At 38.4% G+C, this 25,349-nt stretch overlaps 2 protein-coding genes and 1 long non-coding RNA gene across 3 annotated transcripts; all 3 read left to right on the top strand.

Moving 5' to 3' along the window:
- The first annotated feature begins 465 nt into the window (after positions 1-465).
- Positions 466-1,757, top strand: LOC140006293 (uncharacterized). The gene has a single exon (XM_072048128.1). The coding sequence runs from the start codon at positions 483-485 to the stop codon at positions 1,545-1,547; it is 1,065 nt and encodes a 354-aa protein (XP_071904229.1). The 5' UTR covers positions 466-482; the 3' UTR covers positions 1,548-1,757.
- A 14,469-nt stretch (positions 1,758-16,226) lies between these two features.
- Positions 16,227-16,478, top strand: LOC140006292 (uncharacterized). Its single transcript, XR_011813933.1, has 2 exons — positions 16,227-16,313; positions 16,421-16,478. It is a non-coding gene; the product is annotated as an uncharacterized lncRNA (long non-coding RNA).
- A 1,602-nt stretch (positions 16,479-18,080) lies between these two features.
- On the top strand, positions 18,081-24,756 carry LOC140007037 (uncharacterized). Its single transcript, XM_072049724.1, has 5 exons — positions 18,081-18,086; positions 18,128-18,674; positions 18,811-19,002; positions 19,096-19,206; positions 24,094-24,756. Exons 1-5 carry the CDS (start codon positions 18,081-18,083, stop codon positions 24,567-24,569), a joined length of 1,332 nt encoding a protein of 443 aa, XP_071905825.1. The 3' UTR covers positions 24,570-24,756.
- The last annotated feature ends 593 nt before the right edge of the window (positions 24,757-25,349 follow it).

Below are 25,349 nucleotides of genomic sequence, written 5' to 3'. Positions count from 1 at the left end.
ATATACCTAGTTTCACTTAATAGGATACAAACTAATAATAATAATACACTTGCAAAAACAAGTAGAAAGGTTTAAAGGGGAAGGCCATTTACTTCAAGAACGTGGATATAAGAAGAAATTTATGGCCGATTGGCCCCAGTGACCATAGTTTCCATATGCATTAATCGTAGCGTGTCAATTTGGAGTAAAATAACTTAGTAAATCCTTGTCGGTGGAATTGAAAACAAGCACAAGCGATCCATTGGATTTGACTTTGAATATCTCTTCATTTAATGTTCCCGCCTCAATTTCTCTTATCTCCCCAACAACTCGAACGCGTCGTACAAGCCATGCAACAGTGCATGCATTAATTACGTAGTGAGAATTGAAAGCCCTATTGCCAACTTACTACTTTTGGTAGTACCTTTAAGGAATTAAGCCTCTATATATACCCACGTCTAAAGGCCAGTAGAGCAAAGCAAGTTTGAATTCTTGTAAGCATTATGGGTTCTTCTCAAAAATGGTTTTGCGTGCTTCTTCTTATCTTGAGTGTGGTGTTAGAATTGAATGTAGTTGCTTTTGGAGATAGCAAGATAGAAAAAGAGACGTGGGGAGATAATGATTGTGGATTTGGAAGGAGAGGTTGTTTTGGTGGTGGACGTGGTGGATTTGGAAGACCAGGAGGAAGAGGTCCTGGATTTGGAGGTGGACGTGGAGGTGGTGGAGGTTTTGGTGGAGGAGCTGGAGGAGGTCTTGGTGGTGGAGGTGGAGTAGGTGGAGGTGGCGGTTTTGGTGGTGGAGGTGGTGGAGGAGTTGGGGGTGGTGCAGGTAAAGGTGGAGGGTTTGGAGCAGGAGGTGGTGTTGGTGGAGGTGCAGGAGGTGGTGTAGGTGGAGGAGGAGGGTTTGGAGGAGGTGGAGGTGGTGGTGTTGGAGGCGGTTCAGGTCATGGTGGTGGATTTGGAGCTGGAGGTGGTGTAGGTGGTGGTGGAGGACTTGGTGGTGGTGCTGGTGGAGGAGGAGGAGGGGGTAGTGGTGGAGGCGGTGGCCTTGGAGGTGGTTCAGGTCATGGAGGTGGGTTTGGAGCTGGTGGAGGTGTAGGTGGTGGTGCTGGAGGACTTGGTGGAGGTGCTGGAGGAGGAGGTGGTGGCGGTGGAGGAGGTGGCATTGGTGGTGGCTCTGGGCATGGAGGAGGGTTTGGAGCAGGAGGTGGAGTAGGGGGTGGCATTGGAGGAGGAGCAGGTGGAGGTGGAGGCGGTGGCGGCATTGGAGGTGGTTCTGGCCACGGTGGTGGATTCGGTGCAGGAGGAGGTGTTGGAGGTGGGGCAGGTGGAGGATTTGGAGGTGGTGGTGGTGGAGGAAGAGGGGGAGGATCAGGCCATGGTGGTGGTTTTGGAGCTGGTGGAGGTGTAGGAGGTGGAGCTGGAGGTGGTGGTTTAGGAGGTGGCCATGGAGGTGGAATTGGTGTTGGGGTTGGAGTAGGCATTGGCGTAGGGGCTGGTGCTGGTGCTGGCAAGGGCGTTGGTGTTGGTAGTGGTTCCGGCAGCGGTGGAGAAGGTGGTGGACAGTAGAGATGCTGCTGCTTATAAACCCAGCCATGCAGATTCAAAGTTTCAACCCACATTCTGCTGTCAAAACTTAAATGAGAGCTACTTTTTTGTCCTTTTTTCTTTTCTTTGTTTTCTGCTTAAGCTGCAAAAAGTATACCAGTAAAATGAATATGTTCTCGTGATTAATTGTAATATCATTACTACAACTAAAGCAATGCAATGCCATTTTCTTCCGTATCTATACAAGATTTAATTATTCGATGCAGATTGAACTATGAAAGTCCACTGGAAAATGGCAGCACAATCTTGTAATATAAAGAAAAATCTCACACTACTACTCTTTGTTTTCTTTCCAAACTTGAGGAGGAAATGGAAAGAAGAGCCCAGAAAGAGGAATGGAATATGTAACAATAGAACTATGGTTTTGACGTGGGTAATAAGAGTTCTTAACCATGATTTAAGAAGCAAGTGGAACGTATAGACAATTGATATGTATAATAAGAGTTTCCTTACGAACAATTTCTAGGAAAACGTTATTTGCACTTCTATTTTTGTTAATCATACTTTCACTACCATTTTAATTATATATTTTTCATATATTAATTTATATGATAAAATAAAGAATGAGACTGCAAATAACAAACTATGGAGTACAAATAACATTTTTCGAATTTTTATAATGCTAATATTGCATCTAAATGTATTATCAAAGAAAAGTTACTTTTGAATGTAACGTATGCTTAGATACTTTTCTTTCTGAATAAGGTGTTTATGAGCCTCATATTGAGATTAAATCTTAATAATAACATTGCAGACTCCTTTCAGGACCTATTCCGGAATTATCTAGTGGCAAAGTGAACTTTAGGGTGTGACTAAAAAAAGAATGCGAATTCAATTTAATGTTGTGAGATCTTAAGCAAATCGTTCATAGATACATTTTGCTGCAAGCAAAATGAATGCTGCTTTTTGCACATCAAAAAGATTAGATAAAGTTGCTTTTGAAGAAGATAAAATTTTTCCCAATTATCACTCTATTTAATTCTTGGGACGTCAAAGGCATCAAGAAGTGCAAGAATCCTTTGTTGGTGACAACCTTAGCTGCGGAGTACGATGTCTCTGCATATTCATATCAACTTTTTCTCTTGACCTGTATTTGCCATACATTGGGCAAATCTGAGTTTACAATTTATTCAAAGAAAAGATATACTAGTTACTTTTGAACCCATTTAATATGGAAAGCTGTCCCAGTCTTAACTATATTAATTATTTCGAAGAATAATTCATGGGAGTCAAAAGCAGCAATTTTTTTCTCAAAATTTTTCAAAGAATTAATTGAGTGTGTTTGGATAGGAAATTACTTCAAATATTATTTAGAATAAATACTGTAATACTTTTTGGAATGTGATCTATATGAGATAAAAATGTGATTGAAAATATAAAAAGTTGATTAGAAATTGTGTTTGTGATTACGCAATCGAAATAATATGCTTTGCTTATAGGGACCTTAGGGATCCTCACACATCTTCTTATTTTACAGGCTAATATATATTTTATAACTCATACTATTTCCATATGATTGTTGGCTTGCTATTTTCAGATATAGATGTTATTTCCTCTTTCTCTTTTGCTTTTTTGGATCCAATGGACTGACTTGTTACATTGGAACGAAACCAGGTATCGCAACACAAACAACATCTAAAACAAGAAGAGATTTGAGAGAGGATAACTTTTTTATATACTGTCAGTGTATAATTTTGTTTTTTACACTAACATATTTAGATTCCGTTACATATATGAATTCAAATTTGAAATCTAAATTATGTGCATATAACATATATCTAAAACTGTTAGTATAAAAAATTTACTACACTGTCAGTACATAAAAAATTAATCCTTTAAGAGATTCTAGTGGTTCCCGTGAACTTTGGAAGACTTATTTGGCACGTTGAGACTCATTTTAGCTAGATGATTAGCACAGAAGTTTCTTTTTCTCCATGGGTGTCAAAAATAGATATTTAGTTCTTAAGTCGATCGTCAAAGACTGTGGAATAGTTAATTACCTTGAAAAGTTTCAACTAATAGTAATCTTTGGACTATATTACTACATGCCAGTCGTTTTCATCTTAAGAATAGTCCATAGGTTGCTATATTATGTTCCCCTGTGACAGAGGATCTTTGTCATAAGAAGTGGTTCGATGTCACCGTCGTTACAAAAGAGTAAATTTTATTTACATGTGGGAAGTAAACGGAAATTATGAACTTTTCATAGTGAATCCGCCCTACTTTTATTTAATTAGTGTAGTTCTTTTTTGTTCTTAGTAAACCATGATGATAGAAACCATTAATTATTGTATCATGCAATAAGGATTAGTGGTTTATATTGTCATATCCAGTACAAAAATGAATGTAGACACAATAAAAATTAGTAATGGCAGTAGAGTGCAATGTAGACACTATAAAATAGGGATTAATCTTACATACACGGTTAGTATATACACTATCACCCTTAAGTATATGACATATGTGCAAAATTTGTTCCTGTGTCATCCATCCAACTGTAATAATATATATACTGACAATATATAAAAGTTACTCTAAAAATAAATGTAGACATTAAATAATAGATGTAAATATTAATACAAAAATAGGTAAAAGCACAATAAATTTTCTGTCTCATTAAAATTTGAGTCCAAAAATTTGTTGTAATTTTTAATCTTATTGTATTAGTGTCTACATTTACCATATTACTGTTTACATTAGTATTATATTAGTATTTATACTCTATTCTGCTGTAGTCACCCGTTCCTTGATCCATGCAATAATACTTGTCCATGTCAAATACGTCCAAATGGTTGGAGTTTCAAACACTTAATGGGCATAACTAGGTGATGGCAGAGTGTAAAAATAAAATTTTGACTAGCCGAATTGTTTAAACGAGCTAAAGCACTTTTTCTCTAATCAACATGGTTACTTGATCGGGTCGAACAATTTTTAGTTCACTAAAGTTAAAGTTTATTCAGATTTTACTTATTGATGTAGTGACGTTATAAATTTTTAACAGATTAAAGGTAAAAGATTTAGTTAAAAGGAAAAAGGGATTTAGTTCTCTAAGGCGCAATGTAGAAAATGAACAAAACTCGAGAAAATTAAGGGGTGCAGTAGAGAATTGTAAAATTTCAGGCTGTGCTTGGATTAAGTGTTTCTAAAATATTTTACCATAGGCTTTATTAGCTAAAAATAACTTTATATTTTTTTTTTGGAGTGTTTTTTCAGTTTTTTGAGTAGTTGTTAAGCATTGACACCCTTCCTGTTCCTCGCCATTCCGGCCAACCATTGCCTGCCGCCACTTTCTTTCCTTTCCCCTCCATGACCCTGCCTAGAGTTCAAATCACGTTTCCCTTTCTTCCACCAACATCAAGCTAGCAGCAACCCCTCCCCTCCTCACTGATAGGGTATAATTTGTTAGTATTTTTATTATTAATTTTCCCTTTTATCCCTGACAAATATTGTGTTAATTGCTGATATTTACTCATATTTGGTATTTGGAATCAATTTCAGGAATGAAGCAGAAAACTACAAAAAAGGAGGGACTTTGTGAAAAATATGGAGACTTCTAAGGGTTTCAATCCTTGGGCCCTTGAATTGGTGGGGGACCACAAGCTAGTGAAAAACATTTGGTCATTTGGGCTTCAAAGAAAGCAACGTAGAGAGACTTGAAACAAGAAGTACTTGGGAGGCTTTGTCCATATGTGTGGGGACCACCTAGATAGCTTTTAGTCATCTTTCTTTTGTTGCTTTAAAAGGGGACAACGGACAGAAGCAAAAGATATCTAGGGCTTTAGTTTTAGTTTTTTAGTTTAGTTCTAGTTTTCTTTCTTTGGACTGGCCTCTGGCACACGCCAGGTATTCGACAATATTCCCCAACGGGGAGATTTTCTCATGAGGCGTGGTTAAGCTTTTCTAGTCAAGGGGACAACTGACGATTTGGTTCGACAATTACTGTGAGATCGAATCTGTTTTAATTATTTTCTTCATTTATTGGTATTTATATGTTCCTTGATTTTAATTGCTATGGCCTTGTGTATGATTGATTAGTGCGAAATAATTAATTATTCATATAGGCTATTTTTGCTAAATATGGGTAATTGAATCCGTAATTGTTCGTTATCTCTACCTCAGTAGCAACTGGCGTAATTGGATTTATGTCAGGGGAGCATATGATCTAATTTAAACAAACTCTCGTAGCGTGTTTGTTGGTTAGGATTGGGCCTTTCTAATTATTAATGCAATCTAGAAATTAAATCCTACGGTCGTACCTAGGGTTATTTTTGGGTTAGAGAAATAGCTAACGGTCGTACCTTAGCTAACGAGAAATTAAGGAAGGGTTGGTTGTTTATCGCGTGCATGACAACTATAACTAATCTATTGCTAAATGTTGGAATTATTTCTGCATCAATGATCAGTGCATGAACCATTTCTGATGTGTACCCTTGGCTAGAGTTTTCCCTTAATTATTTCTCTTAATCAATTATTTTCTGCAGTTAATTTATTTAGTTAGCATTTAATCCAAAACCCCTCATACTTTGGACTCTAGAAGAAACGAATTATCCCTTGTCCCTGTGGATTCGACCCTACTCACCGCTATATACAAAATCTGTATTTTTCTCGAGTAGGTATTTATTATTGCACAGGTTCGGCACCTGTCAATTTTTGGCGCCGTTGCCGGGGACTGGTGCCAGATTAATTTGTTTCTTTTTGAGTTCATCTTGTTTTTATTTTTTTTATTGTTTATTTATTTTTCTCTTATTTTTTTATTATAGTTTATGGCTTCTAACACTCCGTATTTTGGTGATAGACTGGATTTTGTTTCCGGGGAAGGCGATGAGACTAGTTTTTTTTGCTAAGTTTGCATATTCAGAGGCAGTAAACTCTATTAGGGAAAAAATGGCTGCTGCAACCTGTAAAATTTGTTATGCCAGGGATCATTCGACCGGTATGTGCCCCGAATATCAAGATAATCTAAGTGTCCCACTCAATAATTATGGAGATTTTTCACCATGGTCTCAAACGTGGTATAACCCTAATCCAAACGGGTATGATCAAGGATGGTGGGATAACTCCAGTTATAATTATACAACAGGGCCACTAGATTTTCAACAGCTAGAGTCTCAAGAACCGTCATCCATGTCAGGTATGTCTCTTGAAGAAATGGTTGAATTAATAGCTACTAACACATATCAAATTCAACAGGAGGTACATCAACTTCAACAGGAGACACAAAAGATGAGTGAAGAGATGAAAGAAAGAAGGTGTGAATGGGCATCTAAAATGAGCAAATTGATTTCTCCAGTTTATGAAGAATTGCCCTCACCGACTATTATCGACCATGAGGAAGATGAGAGTGCAATTATTCTGACAAAGGACATGGTATTGCAAGGGTCTCAAGAAAAAGAATCTAAAGATGCAGTTGAAAAGAAAGTTGAAGCGCAAGAATTGAGACCCCAACATCAAATGGTTCAAGTGAATGAATCCAATGAACAATCTCCAAATGCGGTGACATCTCCTCCATTTCTTGATCAATATTTTCCTGACTCTTATTCTTTAATTTCTGTTAGTGAGATTGATTTTATTATACCAGAAAATTTTGAGTTTCATGACAGGAACAAGTTAAGAGTCACGATGGCAAAATATCTCAAACCAGTAGGTGCTTGTGATGGAGGAGTGAATGAAGATTTAAGGTCATTACTTGGTTGTTTGGCGCAATCTACTGGTCCATGGAAGACCGTAGCTCGTGTGCTCAAGAATTACTCTATTTACGAGGGCTATCAGGATCACATAGAAGATGAAGCACTGAAGCGAGCTACGCGATTTTATCCTCCATGAATAAACAGGACAATGTCTAGCCAAAGACATTAAAGAAAGGCGCTGCTTGGGAGGCAACCCAAGGCTTTTGTTTTAATTTTCTTATGTTTTTGGAGTTTTTGTTAAGTGTTAGTTGCATTTAGTGATTTGTTGCTTGGTGGCAGGAAAGTGGCAGTTAGACGTGCCCACGCCAGGTGGTCACGCCTGAGGGAAAGAAATTTTCGTTCAGGATCTGCGGACTCTATAGCAGTTAGACGTGCCCACGCCTAAGCCAGAGGTTCCTTGAAAAAAAAAAAAAGAGTTAAAATTTCACATTGAGAAAATTCAAAAATTCAAAAAGCATTTTTTTTTCTTTCCTTTTCTTCAAAAATTCAAATTTGGAAAATTTAAATTCGGGAAAAAATTTGGAAAAAAAACATTGAAAAAAAAAAATCCAAAAACTATTTTTTTTTCTTTCTTTCTCTTTTTCTTTTTCTTTCTTTCTTCTTCTTTCTTTCTTTCTTTCTTCCCCGCTGCCCTGTTTCCCTTTTCTTTTATTTCTTCTTTCGGCTGCCCTCCATCGTCCGCCACCCACCTCGCTGGTGCACCTCCACCAGCTAATCGCAGCTTCTACCTCCACCACGGACCTCCACCTCCACCAGCCGAGCGCCGCGCCCCTCTCCTCCCATCGCGCGCGCAGCCAACAGCCGAGTGCACAGCTCCGCCTGAGCTCGCGCTCCACCAGCAGCCCACGGCGCGCGCCCGCCGCCTGCCGCTACCACCAACCCGCCGCCAGGAGTTTCCTCCGCTTCACCCACAGCCCACGGCCGAATCTTCACCTGCGCACAGCTCCTCCTACCCACTCGCAACACCATCAGCAACATCCTCCTCTGCTCCGCACACCGCACGTAGCCCACGGACAACCAGCGCCGCCCTCTTTTCTCCCTTACTCACCCTCGCGCTCCACCTCTCGCTCAGCCCACGTCGTTCGTCCGCCGCCGCCGCCGTCCGCCACGCCACCAGACAACGCCGTGCGCCGCCCGTCTCTCTGTTTTCCCCTTGCCGCGCGTCACCACCTGTCAATTTTGACAGGTGGAGGTATTAACTTTCTACCCTTGTTTTGGCATTTTTCCTGAATCTTCAGGTGCTGGGTTTTGTGCCTCTTTGTGGGTTTCTTGATGGATAACGCAGGAGGTGATTTGAACATTTTCTGGGGTTAATTTTAGGGTGGAATTACGTTTCTTTACTGCTCCATTTGGGCGTATTTTCTGATAATGATTACATTGTTGAATATTGATTTGGTTTTACCTGCTTGAGGCCTCTATTTTTCATCTGTGTGGATTGAATTTGGGTTGGCCATTTGATTTACTTTCTCCTTGAGCATTTACCAGTGGTACTGATAGCAGTAGTTTGCCTCAAATTTCTTAATCTTAAGTGCTTGACTGCCTAATTGACTACTGGGCTCTCGTGCTTAAAGTGTTGCCCGAATTCTGCACTATGATTGCTGGAATTCCCACTCTCTTGGGTCATTTGCTATTTTTAGTAGGTTGAACTGTGTAATTGACTGTCCAATTGGAGACAGTTGTTGAGATTTTGGGTGGAGTTGTGTCCAATTGCTGAATTTGTTATTTTGATTAGCCACTAGCACCGCTCTTCGTTGTTCGAGTTATTGTTTTGTTGCATTGTTGGGAGCTGTGCTCTGGTGTGGTGGGTCCTTTTTCTGCGTCCGTTTGCTGAATTGGGATATGAATGTGACTTTGCATTTGCTTATTGAAGTGGGTTGCCTCTAATTGTCTTGTGTGGGAATATTTTGTCTTGTTCATCTCAATTACTTAGTTCATTGGGGTACCTTTACGGCCTTTGGGGACCTTAGGTGTGCATTTTATTGTTTGGTTTGGCCGTGTGATTTACTTCTTTTCTACATGTGCACCAGTGGTACTGGTTGTGGTGTTTGGCTTATAATTTATTCGTCTTATGTGCACCAATGGTACTGGTTGTGTTGGTAATCTCGGACTGCTTTGTTTCTACATCTGACTGATTTGGGGCCACCAGTGAGTATTGATTGAAATTGCTGTATTGTTGGGATATTTGTATAGTCTCTAGGTGCCTAGGTTGTGCATTTTGTTGATTGGGTTGTCTACGAGGGAGGCACCAGTGGCTATTAAATTGTTATTGTTTTGAATTTGTAAGTGGCCTCTCACACCGATGGCCTCTGATGCTAAGTGGCGCCACTTCCGAGATCAGGTTCACCACGCGGATGAGCAAGTAATGCATATCGCCAACCAGATGGCTCCAATCTCTAAGAACCTGGCCGCGTACTTCCACCATGTCTGCTTCACTCCCCGTTCCCGCCTATCCCGTAGCCGCTTGAGAGGGAAGTTTCGTTTTTCTCTTCGCTTTAATTGCTATATTACCTCCATCGAGGGCAATGTCGGACATAGGTGTGGGGGGGACAGCTGTGGTACAGCTAGTATTTCTAATTTTTAGTTTGTACATGTTTTCCTTTATTTTTGTTATTTGTTCTATTTTTCGTTTATTTCCTTTTCTTTCTTTTTAGTGGTCAGTCTTCATATGACTACCAAGTTTTGATGCTGGATTGTTGCCTCTAATTCTGCTATTGCCAAGTTTTAATAATAAAAGAATATCAAGTTGATGTGGTTGAGTTCAGGAACATCTCTTTGGTGAATATCAATAATTGCTTAACTTTTCCAATTTTTGGTTAACTTTTCTAGGCAAAGGGAATGATTATTGGCATTCTTCATGTGAATTGGTCCAATTATTAATTTTAGTTCTCCATGTTTGAAATTTGAGGCTGGCTGCTGTTATTTTTATGTTATTTTTAGTTATTGTGCTATATGATTGTAAATAAAAGGTGACTGTACTCCGCTAGTTATCACTACTGAGTAACCGGGGATCTTCACCTAAAGTGTCGATTCTCGCGTCAAAAGGTAGTAGTTGCTATGAGTGCGTGGTCCTGTAGCGATTGGAGCTGAGTAACCGGGCTCCTTCATCTATCAAATGTTGGAGTTCGCGTCAAAATGCTCTAAGGGCTATAGACTAAGTCTTTTGTTCCTCAAAAAAAAAAAACAAAAAAAAAACAAAAAAATAAAATAAAATAAAGATTGTGTTAGTATGTGAATAAGTCAGCTTGCCGGTTTGTGATCTTAATGTCGAGATTTTGGTTAATAGTTGGACCATTTGCTGATAAATGTGAGCAACCATTCCTTTTTCTTAGATTAGTTTGCTTTAAATTGGAGGAGTTGGTGGTTGAGAAGCTAACCGGAGTGATTTTTCTTGGATCTTAACTGTGATGCTTGATATATGTTTTTCTGGGTATCTTGGCAATATGATAGTTAGAGCAATAGCCATTGTCAAAATTTTGGTGTTCAATTGCTGTTCTTATGCTTGAGGGCAAGCATGATTCAGGTGTGGGGGGAATTGATAGGGTATAATTTGTTAGTATTTTTATTATTAATTTTCCCTTCTATTCCTGACAAATATTGTGTTAATTGCTGATATTTACTCATATTTGGTATTTGGAATCAATTTCAGGAATGAAGCAGAAAACTACCAAAAAGGAAGGATTTTGTGAAAAATATGGAGACTTCTAAGGGTTTCAATCCTTGGGCCCTTGAATTGGTGGGGGACCACAAGCTAGTGAAAGACATTTGGTCATTTGGGCTTCAAAGAAAGCAACGTAGAGAGACTTGAAACAAGAAGTACTTGGGAGGCTTTGTCCATATGTGTGGGGACCACCTAGATAGCTTTTAGTCATCTTTCTTTTGTTGCTTTAAAAGGGGACAACGGACAGAAGCAAAAGATATCTAGGGCTTTAGTTTTAGTTTTTTAGTTTAGTTCTAGTTTTCTTTCTTTGGACTGGCCTCTGGCACACGCCAGGTATTCGACAATATTCCCCAACGGGGAGATTTTCTCATGAGGCGTGGTTAAGCTTTTCTAGTCAAGGGGACAACTGACGATTTGGTTCGACAATTACTGTGAGATCGAATCTGTTTTAATTATTTTCTTCATTTATTGGTATTTATATGTTCCTTGATTTTAATTGCTATGGCCTTGTGTATGATTGATTAGTGCGAAATAATTAATTATTCATATAGGCTATTTTTGCTAAATAGGGGTAATTGAATCCGTAATTGTTCGTTATCTCTACCTCAGTAGCAACTGGCGTAATTGGATTTATGTCAGGGGAGCATATGATCTAATTTAAACAAACCCTCGTAGTGTGTTTGTTGGTTAGGATTGGGCCTTTCTAATTATTAATGCAATCTAGAAATTAAATCCTACGGTCGTACCTAGGGTTATTTTTGGGTTAGAGAAATAGCTAACGGTCGTACCTTAGCTAACGAGAAATTAAGGAAGGGTTGGTTGTTTATCGCGTGGATGACAACTATAACTAATCTATTGCTAAATGTTGGAATTATTTCTGCATCAATGATCAGTGCATGAACCATTTCTAATGTGTACCCTTGGCTAGAGTTTTCCCTTAATTATTTCTCTTAATCAATTATTTTCTGCAGTTAATTTATTTAGTTAGCATTTAATCCAAAACCCCCCATACTTTGGACTCTAGAAGAAACGAATTATCCCCAGTCCCTGTGGATTCGACCCTACTCACCGCTATATACAAAATCTGTATTTTTCTCGAGTAGGTATTTATTATTGCACAGGTTCGGCACCTGTCACTCACCCTAACTGGCCACCCTGTTTGCTATACCTTGCCACTCATTTCTTCTCCCCTCTCCTTGATCCCAACTGACACTCCCCTTAATTACCTTTAGTCACTGTCAACGGACCAGGTTTTGATCAGGAACCAACTCGAACCCACTCAATATTTTTGGATACGGATATAGTTATAATTCTATTTACTCGGATTTGATCCAGACCCGTTTATACTAATCTAAAACTAGGTTGGTTATGGAATATTGAGTTTTGACCTAGGTTCGAACCGAACACGTTTGAATAAGTAATTGTTTTGACCATATGTTTGAGTATTTAATATTTGTTTGGATCTTCTAGGAGTTGTAATTTGTAGGCCTTAGAATAATTATCTAAAGTGATTTGTGATTTTTAATTGGGATTGTGGTGTGTAATTAATGTTTTTTTAGAAAGACATTTTTTTCATTTCTTTGCCTATTTTTTTTTTTGTTGGGCATACTTGACTTGTATCTGAACCTGATCGAATCTAGATCCTAGAGAATAAGTTCAAGACCCGTCGAGTATTTGGAGCAAATCTAGTACAAGTATAGTTAAGAGGGACTAGATCCGAAATATTCAATTCCGACCCGAAACTACCCAATGATAGGCCTAATCACTTTTAACCCTATTCCCGTTTCCTCCCGATTTGGATGCGACAAAATATTGATCCTATAATTAACTAAATACACGTCTCATCATGACCCTTCGAAGAAAGAAAACTATTTCTATATCTTATGTAACAAATACACTAATCTGCACCCCAACATGACCCAATGATTTTTTTTTTAATCATTCTATCCCTTCTCATACCCTTCCACCCTCGATTGTGCACATCAAATTCTGAACCTCACAATAGATGGACTCTAAAAGTCCTCTCAAAACCACTAGACTGGCCCTAGTAATTACATAGTCATCATGGTTCATTTATTACTTGAAGAGTGGTTCCAATTATGAATTAGCCCTTATGGTTTAGCCAAATTTGATTGACTTCCTCTATTATTTTTAAGATCCAAATCCAAATGATGGAAAAAGTGAAATGACAAAAGTGCCTATTGCTTAAGTATAGTTACCTCCCACATGATTGGTCCAAGTCAAGGAAAAAAAAAAGAGGGGGAGTGGGAGTTAGGAATAGGGCTAATGGTCCCCTATGGGCACCATTAGTAGGTGGAGTTCTTGAAATTTTTGGGTTGAAGGTTAAGTTTGTTGGTTTTTTGTTTCTGATTAGTTTACTAGGTAAGTGTTTGGTATACTATCTTTTGTCTATATTGCCCTTCATTTTGTTTATTTTTGACTATCTTACCCTTGTTGGTCTTTAATACCCTCGTACTTGCATTGGAGATTGTTATGTAGGATTCATTTTGTAGTCTTTTTCTCTTGTTGAAATCTAACAATATTGAACATTCAAATTTTCAAGCATCATTTCCAGTACAAATTCATGCTGTGCTAAGTGCGGTGTTAGCGGTAGTTAGCGGTGATGTGCTATGTGCTGGGTAGTGCATGTACTTTGAGCATTGGATTGAAGTTAAACCTAATCAGATTGTTAAAGTGATCAATATATAAACTAATCTGGTTGGAATTGTAGTTACATAAATGTCAGTGGAGACAAATATATATGTTCACAGTGAGACCTTCAAGAGATTATCTTAACATTTGGTTTGAAATTGCAATTTACAAATAGGGTCAGCCATTGGTTAGTTTAATTTTCATTTGTTTTTATGCTTCTTAATATACTATATTTGTGGAATTTTGATAGGGTATAATTTGTTAGTAAATTTATTATTGATTTCCCCTTCTATCCCTGACAAATATTGTGTTAATTGCTGATATTTACTCATATTTGGTATTTGGAATCAATTTCAGGAGTGAAGCAGAAAATTACCAAAAAGGAGGGACTTGTATGGAAAAATGCAGACTTCTAAGGGCTTCAACCTTTGGGTCCTTGAATTGGTGGGGACCACAAGCTAGTGCAAGGCATTTAGTCATTTGGGCTTTTCAAAGAAAGCAACGTAGAGAGATTTGGAACAACAAGTACTTTGGAGGCTTTGTCCACATGTGCGGGGACCACGGATAAGAAGCATGAGTCATTTGGACTCTAGGAAAAGAAACGTACAAGACTTTGAATTTGGTGTGGGGACCACTAGAGATAGCATTAGACTTCCTTTTGGCTTTAAAAAGGGGGAAACGTACAGAGAACTGGGAGGAATCGATAGTTTTAGTTTTTCTTTTCTTAGCTTTTTCGCATGGTTGTTCTCCATTAATGGAGGACTAACCTCTTAATTCTAGTCAAGGGGACAACTGCAGACTTGGCTCAACAATTACTGTGAGATCTAATTTATTTTAATTGTTTCCTTAATTTATTGGTATTTATATGTTTCCTGCTTTTAATTGCTATAGCTCGTGTGAGTGATTGAATAGACGCGCAATATTTAATTATTCACATAGGCTATTTTGCTAAATAGGGATAATTGAATCCGTAATTGTTCGTTATCTTTATCTCAGTAGCAACTGGCGTAATTGGGATTTACGTAGAAAGACAAGAAAACACGCACACGACTGTTGAGTGACCCCTTTCCCCCTTCTTCTTCAAAGTCAAGAAAACCCAAATTTTCGTTCTAATTTGGAAAACCCAGAAAATCCCTAATCCTACTTTTCATTTTCCTTCTTGTTTTAGGGATGAATCTCCGTTCTCGAGCTTCAAAAGGTACCGTTCCAAGAACCCTGCTGTTTATTGGTTGCTGACTTGCTGTTTGTCTTTCTTTATTTCCTTATCTACTACTCTTTGCTTGATCATTTGGTTCATTAAAATCGAAATGGGATGTCTTTTTTTAGCTTTCATATTTCTGGGTTTTTTTGAGGAAATAGATTTATAGATGCTATTGTTGTTTTTGAATTCTTCTTCAAAAGACGTGTCCTTTTTTTTTTCTGGGCTGAATTTTGATTATGATGTGGATGCAGGAAAAGATATTATTCAATATATAGAGAGCTCTGATGATGATGAACAAGGCCGTACAGATTCTTCGGATTCTGACATTTATATAATAAGTGGTTGTGAAGGTACAAATATGCACACACAGATAGTTTATATTACTTCAATAAATATTGATTTTTGCAAATATGAATGCCAGGATGAAAGATTTATTGATTTGTCTCTTTTGGATTGTTTAATTATATTTAATATTAATTCGACTAAATATATAATGACGAAGGCCAAGCACAAGGACCTCTAGTTTTTGCCCTTTTGATACTTTGGCCAATTTTGTAGTGGAATGCACACGGTTGTAATGAGAAACATGGAGTACATTTTTTTTTTTTGCCTATTTTCCTGTTTGAAAGTTTAATTATGTTAATAATCACTACTGTAGTAATGCATGTAAAAGCTAATGCTTTGGTGTCATGAAACTGTGAGTTTTACTATGGAAAAATTTGGTAATTGGTAAGTAATTTGTCCGATAATAACTGAGATGGTGAGTTAGATTAACTCTTAAAATGTCGGAGGTACATTACATTGTGGGGATTTTGCACGCGCATGTCTTTGTATCTCTGTGTGCGTGTGTATAGGGTTGTAAACTTTGGCGGTTTCTTAGTAGGCACCACATTGCTTTTCTTGATATTGGTTCTTGACATGCAGCCAAACCAAATACTTTTGAAGATATAAGCTAGTTTTGGAAATTGGAGATGATTCCAATTACCCACTGGACATTTCATGTTTTGAAAATATGTAGATCATTGGGTGTATTTTTGTTTAGAAATTGATAGAATTATTTTGTATCAGGAGTAAATGCTCATGTGAATTCGGAAATCTGAATGCTACAGGAAACCTAGTTGCATTCCATGTAAACCTGGTTTATGTATATTTTGAGTTCACTTGGTTGCATGGCATTTTATTGACTTGGGTTGCATTCCACGTATATCTTGTTTATGTATTTTATGGTACCAGCTCAACTCCAGAGTAAACACACTTAGTAATATTGTCTTTCAACCAATAAACACACTTATTGGTTCTTGCTAACAACCAAAGTCTCTTTCTTTTTTGAGTAAAATATTTTATCTATGTTTATATGTTCCTGGCAGAGGTAGCGGTGTGGATGAATGAATTGGACTGTACTAAATTGTTAGTTTTTTTGTGCTTGGGCAGCCAGGTTGGTACTTGCACTAGGTGCTTAGGCAAAGCTTGAATCTGTGCCTGGTGCTGCAGAGTATGCATTGCCATTTTCTACTCTTGAAGATGCTCGCGTTAGTATATGTACTACTGAGCATTAGTTATTCAGTAATTACTTCAAACAGTAATGCAGCATGTAAATTAGAATAATTGGTATTGTCTTGGTCTTCTTGAAATTCAGATGGTTGATGAAAAACTTAGAGCATTAGAGCGCCAGAACTTTGGTAAGGACTCTCAAATACGTGTAGCTGTTGTGGGATGTGGTTACTCTGGAGTTGAGCCAAAGTCCCCAGGCTCCCCCGAACGTATTGGCTATTTGAGAGTCCCAAGTTCTTATTTGATATTTACTCTCAAATACGTTTATTGGAATGATTTTTCTTTTAAAAAAAACAAAAAAAAAGATCAAATGATGAAAACTTTCAATATTAAATGCCAAACGTCATGCTTGTCAGTGCATTAACCATCAACAAATAAAATTTTATAAACATTAGGATGGATCAAGTGGTGAAGAAGTGAAGATTGAGATAATCGAATAATTAGTGGTAAACTTGAGTTTCAACTTAGCAAAAACACTAGCTGAAACATGTATAATGGCATTTCCGGTCAATATCAAAATCATATGTCAAGAATACCTAAAAGACACTACAAGGACTTGAGGCGATTTACATGCATGCAAGAGAATCGAAGTCCAGCAAGAAATTTGTTGTATTATTCACCATGTGGGAATGTATATGCAATTGTTTTAGAAATTTGTCTTGTCCAAATATTCTATTTATGGGAACAAGAAAGCTAATTTTTGGACTTTGATTTACAAATAGAAAGGGCAAATATGTAAAGTTATATTCTCATAAAATCCTTTCTTTCCATATCTCTCCAACTCTCAAATAAAAGAAAGATATTTTTTTTCTTTTCTTTCATTAAACTCCCAAACGAAATATGCATCTTTTCCCTTCTCTTCCTTTCTTTCCTAAGCTATCTTTTCTTTTCTCTTCCTTCATAAACTCCCAAACTAAGCCGAAAACACGCACACGACTGTTGAGTGACCCCTTTCCCCCTTCTTCTTCAAAGTCAAGAAAACCCAAATTTTCGTTCTAATTTGGAAAACCCAGAAAATCCCTAATCCTACTTTTCATTTTCCTTCTTGTTTTAGGGATGAATCTCCGTTCTCGAGCTTCAAAAGGTACCGTTCCAAGAACCCTGCTGTTTATTGGTTGCTGACTTGCTGTTTGTCTTTCTTTATTTCCTTATCTACTACTCTTTGCTTGATCATTTGGTTCATTAAAATCGAAATGGGATTCTTTTTTTTAGCTTTCATATTTCTGGGTTTTTTGAGGAAATAGATTTATAGATGCTTATTGTTGTTTTTTGAATTCTTCTTCAAAGGACGTGTCCTTTTTTTTCTGGGCTGAATTTTGATTATGATGTGGATGCAGGAAAAGATATTGTTCAATATATAGAGAGCTCTGATGATGATGAACAAGGCCGTACAGATTCTTCGGATTCTGACATTTATATAATAAGTGATTGTGAAGGTACAAATATGCACACAGATAGTTTATATTACTTCAATAAATATTGTATTTTTGCAAATATGAATGCCAGGATGAAAGATTTATTGATTTGTCTCTTTTGGATTGTTTAATTATATTTAATATTAATTCGACTAAATAGATAATGACGAAGGCCAAGCACAAGGACCTCTAGTTTTTGCCCTTTTGATACTTTGGCCAATTTTGTAGTGGAATGCAAACGGTTGTAATGAGAAACATGGAGTACATTTTTTTTTTTTGCCTATTTTCCTGTTTGAAAGTTTAATGATATTAATAATCACTGCTGTAGTAATGCATGTAAAAGCTAATGCTTTGGTGTCATGAAACTGTGGTAGTAGGGGAAAGGAAGGGCGAGGGTTAGGTGGAGTTGGAGGAGGTTTGGAGGTGGTGGAGGTGGAGGATTTAGTGGTGGTGCAGGAAAAGGTGGAGGGTTTGGAGCAGGAGGTGGTGTTGGTGTTGGTGTTGGTGGTGGTGCCAGGGGTGGAGTAGGTGGTGGTGCAGGTGGCGGAGGAGGATTCAGAGGCGGTGAAGGTGGAGGAGTTGGTGGTGCTGCTGGAAAAAATGGAGGGTTTGGAGCCGGAGGTGGTGTTGGTGGTGGTGCAGGGGGTGGAGTAGGTGGTGGAGGAGGTTTTGGAGGTGGTAAAGGTGGAGGATTTGGTGGTGGTGCTGGAAAGGGTGGTGGGTTTGGAGCAGGAGGTGGTGTTGGTGGAGCTGCAGGTGGCGGAGGAGGTTTTGGAGGCGGTAAAGGTGGAGGAATTGGTGGTGGTGCTGGAAAACGTGGAGGGTTTGGAGCTGGAGGTGGTGTTGGTGGTGGTGCAGGGAGTGGAGTAGGTGGTGGTGCAAGGGGTGGAGGAGGTTTTGGAGGCGGTGAAGGTGGAGGAGTTGGTGGTGGTGTTGGAAAAGGTGGAGGGTTTGGAGCCGGAGGCGGTGTTGTGGTGGTGCAGGGATGGAGAAGGTTTTGGAGGTGGTAAAGGTGGAGGAGTTGGTAGTGGTGCTGGAAAGGGTGGTGGGTTCGGAGCAGGAGGTGGTGTTGGTAGAGGTGCAGGTGGCGGAGTTGGTGGAGAAGGGTTTGGCAGTGGTGGAGGTGGTGGTGTTGGCGGTGGGTCAGGTCATGGTGGTGGACTTGGAGTAGGAGGAGGAGTAGGTGGAGGCATTGGTGGAGGTGCAGGAGGCGGTGGCGGCGGCGGCGGCGGTGGCGGTGGCGGTGGCGGTGGTGGTGGTGAAGGAGGTGGTGTCAGTGGCGGTTTTTGCCATGGTGGAGGTTTTGGAGCAGGTGGTGGAGTAGGAGGTGGCATTGGAGGTGGAGCTGGAGGAGGTTCTGGACATGGTGGTGGATTTGGTGCTGGAGGAGGTGTAGGAGGTGGAGCAGGTGGAGGAGTTGGAGGCGGTGGAGGATTCGGAGGAGGAGGTGGTGGTGGTGGAAACTAAAACATGTCTACTGGGATTAGTTCAACCTTGGTCCTTTGTTTTCTTGAACGTATGTATTACCACCACCCTAGTCTATGGTTCGGTGGAGCTCGTTGATTTCCTTTAATATGGAAATTTTGGATAAAAGGACGTAGGTCCTGTTCGAGAAACAATTAATGCATGATTTACATGCCCTACTAAACGTTTCCTTGTTTCCTTTTTATGCAAGATCTGATACTAGTCTTCTAGTCTTCTTCTTCTTCTTCTTCTTTTGAAACATCCATTCTGGTTAAGGCGAAAAGTTTTCACAATTACTGAAGTTAGAATAAACTGAAATAGTAATATAGTTTGAATAATATCATATTAATATGTTCCCAGAATTATTAATTCTCATGGCTTATTGAAAGACAAATATATTAAGCAAGACAAAAGCTAGTTTACCAATTGGTGTAGACACTTCTATGGGTAGTATTTGATAGTATTTGATCTCCAAAAGCCAATTGTATATCCTTTGGAGTCAAAAGCTGATGCTGCTCACTGATTTCCCAGAATGGAATTTGACAAATACTGAGCGAATTCGATCTTTAACATATTTTAGCTTGCAAAAAAATCCTTCTTACAGAAAAATTTACTGACAAACCAAAAAGATGTGAAACTACTGAAAAATTTAGACCTCATTTGGTTCTTCAAAATTATACCTGCTTATTCCAGTCTTTTGTTTAATGGATTTCACTGCTTGCTGATTTTGTCTCTAGGGCGCTTATTCCTTCTTTTTACAAAACTAAACTGTTCTTTTTTTTTTTTTTCCTTTTGGTCTTAACCAGGTTCTATGGCCCATTAATAAATTGTTACTATTAGCTCTATGAGGCTCAATTCTAAAGTACATGCGAAATATTTGAACCAAATTATGGAACTCGAAAAGAATGAATTCTATGCATTTTGCTAAAGACAATTGTTAAGAAAATTTTGATCACAACTTGCAAGATTTCAGTTCTGATTCCAATTGAAATGAAGAAACAGCCTAAAACATTATTTCCATGGGTGCAAGCAATTATTTGAGTTGACAATGGCATTCCTATATTGGCAAACATGGGACATTGAATGTAGATGGATTTGATTGCCACTACAAGTGGGTTCAATTGACAAGGATAAGTCACTTCTTCACAAAAGGTTGTATGTTTGAATTCGACTGTCGATGTGAGAGTTGTATTGATGAGCGGTACGTAAGAATTTCTATAAATGACTTATGATCCCGTAAACATGTGTTGGCGAGCGACTGTAAGAGTCTTTATAAATGATTTATAGTTCTATTGGCATGCCCTGACTTGAAATGTTAATGGGAGTCAAATCCACCCTAATTTTAGAACTCCCAAAAGTCTGAATAGTATCTATTAATTTTGTCTCTCACTCTTTACAATTGAATACAGTGGCTAAACACCCTATATATGACCCACAATATTCAATAAATAAGAAACAACTATAACTGGACAATATTCAATATTCTGGGTTTGTTGCATCCTAAAAGGTTGTTAGGCACCAAAATTACCCTAATATTTACCCTAATCTTTTATTTTTATTTATTTTTATTTTTGGTTCTATCTTCATGATTAAATACAAATAGCGACCATGGACAATGGAACAAAAAATAGACTAATTTGGAAATTTACTTGACAAATAGTCTTACACTCAAGGAAATGCAACTTGCCCTCACTAAGACCAATCAGCTATTTTTCTTTTTTGTTGAAAATAAAAACAAATAAAAAGGCTGCGATTCATAATGCTTTAAAATGAATACACTGAGAAATCATATACGTCGAAGCAGATATATTTATACTGGGAGGACAATCTTTAGTACTACGTAGATTTTAACTTCAATCCTTTTGAGTCAGTTAATGTAAAGAATATGCGTTTCTCTCAACGATGGTTTTGTGTGTTGCTTCTTCTCTTGAGCATTGCCTTGGACTTGAGTGCAATCGCACGTGGCAATGGTGATTGTGATTTTGGTCGGAAAGGAGCAGTGGCAGGTGAGCAAGAATTAGAGTGCTTCTTTGTAGAACTAAAAAAATTCACCAAAAATATATAGGAGATATATTTCATAAAATCAATGCATATGGAGAGGCAATTTACACACATAAAAATATGTGTGGAAGAAGAGGAATAATATCAATGATAATCTATTACTCAGATCATAAGAACAAGACTCTTAATCCTTCGCTCTTCTCTTTTTTTTTTTTTTTTTTCATCACAGTGGGTATCTGGGGCCGAGGACTGGTTACCGTACGCCCCAACTAATCCCACTGCGTGACCGCGAGAGGCTGCCCGACATCATCGGTCAATGGTAACGACTGGGATTCGATCCTTGGTTGGTGGCTCTCACCCAACTGGGCTACAACCACCGGACCGAACCCAGACTGGGCAATCCTTCGCTCTTCTCAACTGACAATAATAATAAGACTCCCTATTTATAAACTACATGACTTAGTAAACAAGCCTTATAACCATAAGAAATTTCCTAATAAAATATTCATTTCTAAACAATGAAACTACCATAACTTGACTCCAATAGATTTACTAAAACCCTAACTTAACTGAAACACTACTAAATAACAATATAAAAAATTTCTAATTTTGAGTCTTGATTTAATATGCCAACATTCTTGGAGCTAATAGAAATTTTGCTGTTGCCTCTAGTGACTTAATTGACTTGAGGCAGGAGCTAGATTTGGTGTAGGATCAAGAGAAAATTGTTTTGGCAATTGACAGGTTATAATGGATTAGAACATATTAGGATTACATACGTTTATAACTTTGAGAGCTACAGGCGCTTATGAACCATTATAGTATTTCATAATTTTGATAAAAGTTTGTCTCTCAATTTAATTCTAATCATATCTCTAAAATTTTAGATATACCTATCCATGAAAAGCAAACAGTCTCATGATCTCATAACATTCGAAAATTGCAGCGTCTTTGATGCAACTATAGTCCAAATAGATTACCAACTTTAATGAACGAGTTACTGCTCCAGCGTTTTTTTTTTTTTTTCATTTTTCAATATGTCTTATTGGAATTTTCTGCCGACTATTGTCAAAATAAGAGATGCAGGAGATTTCGCAGCAGTGCCTCAAGTTGATGATTACTTTTTCAAAAGTAATCCACAAATGATTCTACACGCAAAATGTCAAATAAAGACTGCCAATTGATCACTGGTTCTATAGACTGTATATAGTCACCATGCCCCAAAATTAAGGTCAAACAAATACTGGTTAGTTGACTTCAATGAGCGTATTATCCAATGGGAAAGAAAGACAGTTTTCTTCGCCTTTAAGACTGAGTTAATGTTAACTAAATTAGTTGTAAGATATATCTTTAATAAATGCTACGAAGAAATTCTACTTATATAATAATCATGGATAACAGGATAATAGTTTACAACATCTCTCAATACACATAAATCTGCACACACACACACACACACACACAATTTTGACGAATCCATCCTCTTCTATGTAATAATGTTAATGCCATTTCCTTCAATCACTTTCCATTGACTTTATAAACCAAAAACCTCCCCGAACCACAAGTTCCGAGCTTAGTTCTCAACTAGTAGTTGTCTTTAATCTCTTTGACTACTTGAGCCATTTTAGCCGTCAAGAGTAACATCTTTTACAACTTAAAATTGCGTTAGTTGTTTTCCACAACCATAATTGTTGTCTAAGGGACAATTTTACGTGAAATTACAACTCCGAGAGTTATAGAAAATTCCCTTTGTAAAGAAAAAAAATTATTAGCACAACCATTGCAAAGTTTGTAATTCAATTAAAAGGTACATTTGAAAAAGAAATGATGCCGAAGTGATAGCTCTAGAGTATCATATGTCAAAATCCCCCAAAAAGCAAAAAAAAAAAAAAAAAAAGTGTCTTAACCAACAAGAATGTTGTGTGTCATGGCCATTCTTCCTATTATTTTGCAAGCACAATTTTGGATATATAATTGGAGATGTTGCCAGAATTGGAGAAAATACTGAAATCGTGTCAGAAAATCTCCACCAGAAATACGGGCCATTTTGGCCATCCCTAGTCGTCTCAAGACACGTAATGCATCGTTGTTCAACAATGGAGTTGTAATCAGCAATGTAGGACTCTATGCAAAGACTGCTGCCTTCTCAATGATCTCAGCGCCAAGGACAAGAGCAAGAAAAGGGAAAAAAAAATATTACTACTTGCACGTTGTAGCATGGTAAAATACTTGATGTCGTGGCTTATCATGAGTCCATCACAAGCAGATATGCAGGTGGCTAATAAATTTGGTTGCTGTGCAAGCAAAGCTCTAAATATTTGTGCCAAGTGGGTTGAAATTAACTTGCGCAATTTGAAAGGTAATATGCAAGTTATGTCTGTAAAAAACAAGAAGTTGTATTCTTACACTTGAATGCATGAGAAACACCGACTCAGTAATACTTTTCCTTTTTTTTTTTTTTGTCAACAGATTTGAAAATATGCTCCAAAGATGCATCAGAGATTGACTTTGATGGTCACTTCATTAATTAATGGCTCCCGCCATATCTCCCCAACGGCTGTGACGCGTTGAGTAAGAATTTTTAATGCTTACATTAACGGTGTATTGACAATCTTGGCACTTTCGCTAGTAAGGTGAAGCCTATATAAATGCCAAGTCTTGGGGTGCAATAGAGCACGCCAAATTGAACTGCGAAGTGTGAACCTTGTTAGCAATATGGGTTCATCTTCGAGAAAATGTGTCTTTGTGTTTCTTCTTCTCTTGAGCATTGTGTTAGAGTTGAGTGTAACAACTCTTGGTGATGGCAAGCTTAACAAAGAATTGAAGGAAGATGGTTGTGGAATTGGTAGGAGGGGTTGTAGTGGTAGGGGAAGGAAAGGACGAGGGTTATTTGGAGTCGGAGGAGTTGGTGGTGGCAGTGGGTTTGGAGCTGGAGGTGGTGTTGGCGGAGGTGCAGGTGGCGGAGTTGGTGGAGGAGGAGGGTTTGGCGGTGGTGAAGGTGGTGGCATTGGGGGTGGGTCAGGTCATGGTGGTGGATTTGGAGCAGGAGGAGGTGTCGGAGGAGGCATTGGTGGAGGTGCTGGAGGAGGCGGCGGCCAAGGAGGTGGTGTCGGTGGCGGTTCTGGCCATGGGGGAGGTTTTGGAGCAGGTGGCGGAGTAGGAGGTGGCATTGGAGGTGGTGGTGGAGGCGGTGGTGGTGGAGGTGGAGGTGGTGGAGGAGGAGGAGGCCTCGGAGGAGGTTTTGGACATGGTGGTGGATTTGGTGCTGGAGCGGGTGTAGGAGGTGGAGCAGGCGGAGGCGTTGGAGGCGGTGGAGGATTCGGAGGAGGTGGTGGTAGTGGTGGTGGATTTTAATTATGTCCATGCAGGACTAGTTCAAGTGTTGCACTTTGTTTTCTTGAATCCCATGTCTAAGTATTACCTCCCTGGCCTATACATAGTGGGGTGGAGCTCGTTAATTTCCATAAATCAGTTGCATATTATGGAAATCTTGGAAAAAAAAAAGTACGTATGTCCTATTAAATAAATAACTAATTAAACACTTCCCGATTTCCTTGTTCCCTTTTTGTGCAAGATCTGCTAATCATCCGTCATTTTATGCACTTGTGTAACGAGACCTATAAAACCCGATGCTCAGCTCATTGATTTCCGTGAATCTAATTTGACAAATATTGTGTAAATTTGGCATCTAACATATTTTACTTCCAAAAGGAAACTTTTTATTATGCGTAAATTTTACTGAAGAACCAAAATGATGCGAATTTACTGAAACATTTGGACCTCGTTTGGCTCTTCAAAATTATACCAAAACAGGCTTATTAATTAATTCCAATCTTTTGGTTAACTGATTTCATTGATAGCTGATTTTGTCTCTGCTGTGTGCTGTTTCCTTCGGTTTTGATGAGAATCTGGGAAATTCTCGTCCAAGTGCTAAATTTCCTTCTAGACAATGGCCTTCGTTTTACAAAGTGCATTGCTATTATTGACTCTATCAGACTCAATTCTCAAGTATGTGCGAGGCTTTTGAACTAAAGACAATTCTATACATTTTGCTAAAGACAATCATTCAGACAAGTATGATTTCAATTCTAATTCCGATTAAAGTGAAGAAATAGCCTAAAACGATTATTTCCT

This window comes from Coffea arabica, chromosome 5e (genome assembly GCF_036785885.1).
Source record: "Coffea arabica cultivar ET-39 chromosome 5e, Coffea Arabica ET-39 HiFi, whole genome shotgun sequence".
Classification (NCBI taxonomy): domain Eukaryota; kingdom Viridiplantae; phylum Streptophyta; class Magnoliopsida; order Gentianales; family Rubiaceae; genus Coffea; species Coffea arabica.
The sequence above is the reverse complement of the archived record's forward strand: the minus strand, read 5'-3'. Positions and strand labels throughout refer to the sequence as shown.

Excerpts from the sequence above, each read along its gene's own strand:
- LOC140006293 (XM_072048128.1), top strand. The coding sequence starts at position 483 with ATGGGTTCTTCTCAAAAATGGTTTTGCGTGCTTCTTCTTATCTTGAGT.
- LOC140007037 (XM_072049724.1), top strand. Across the intron at positions 18,675-18,810 it reads CGGTGAAGGTGGAGGAGTTG|GAGGTGGTGTTGGTAGAGGT; the intron begins GTGGTGGTGTTG and ends GGTTCGGAGCAG. Across the intron at positions 19,003-19,095 it reads TGGCGGTGGCGGTGGCGGTG|CTGGAGGAGGTTCTGGACAT; the intron begins GTGGTGGTGAAG and ends TTGGAGGTGGAG.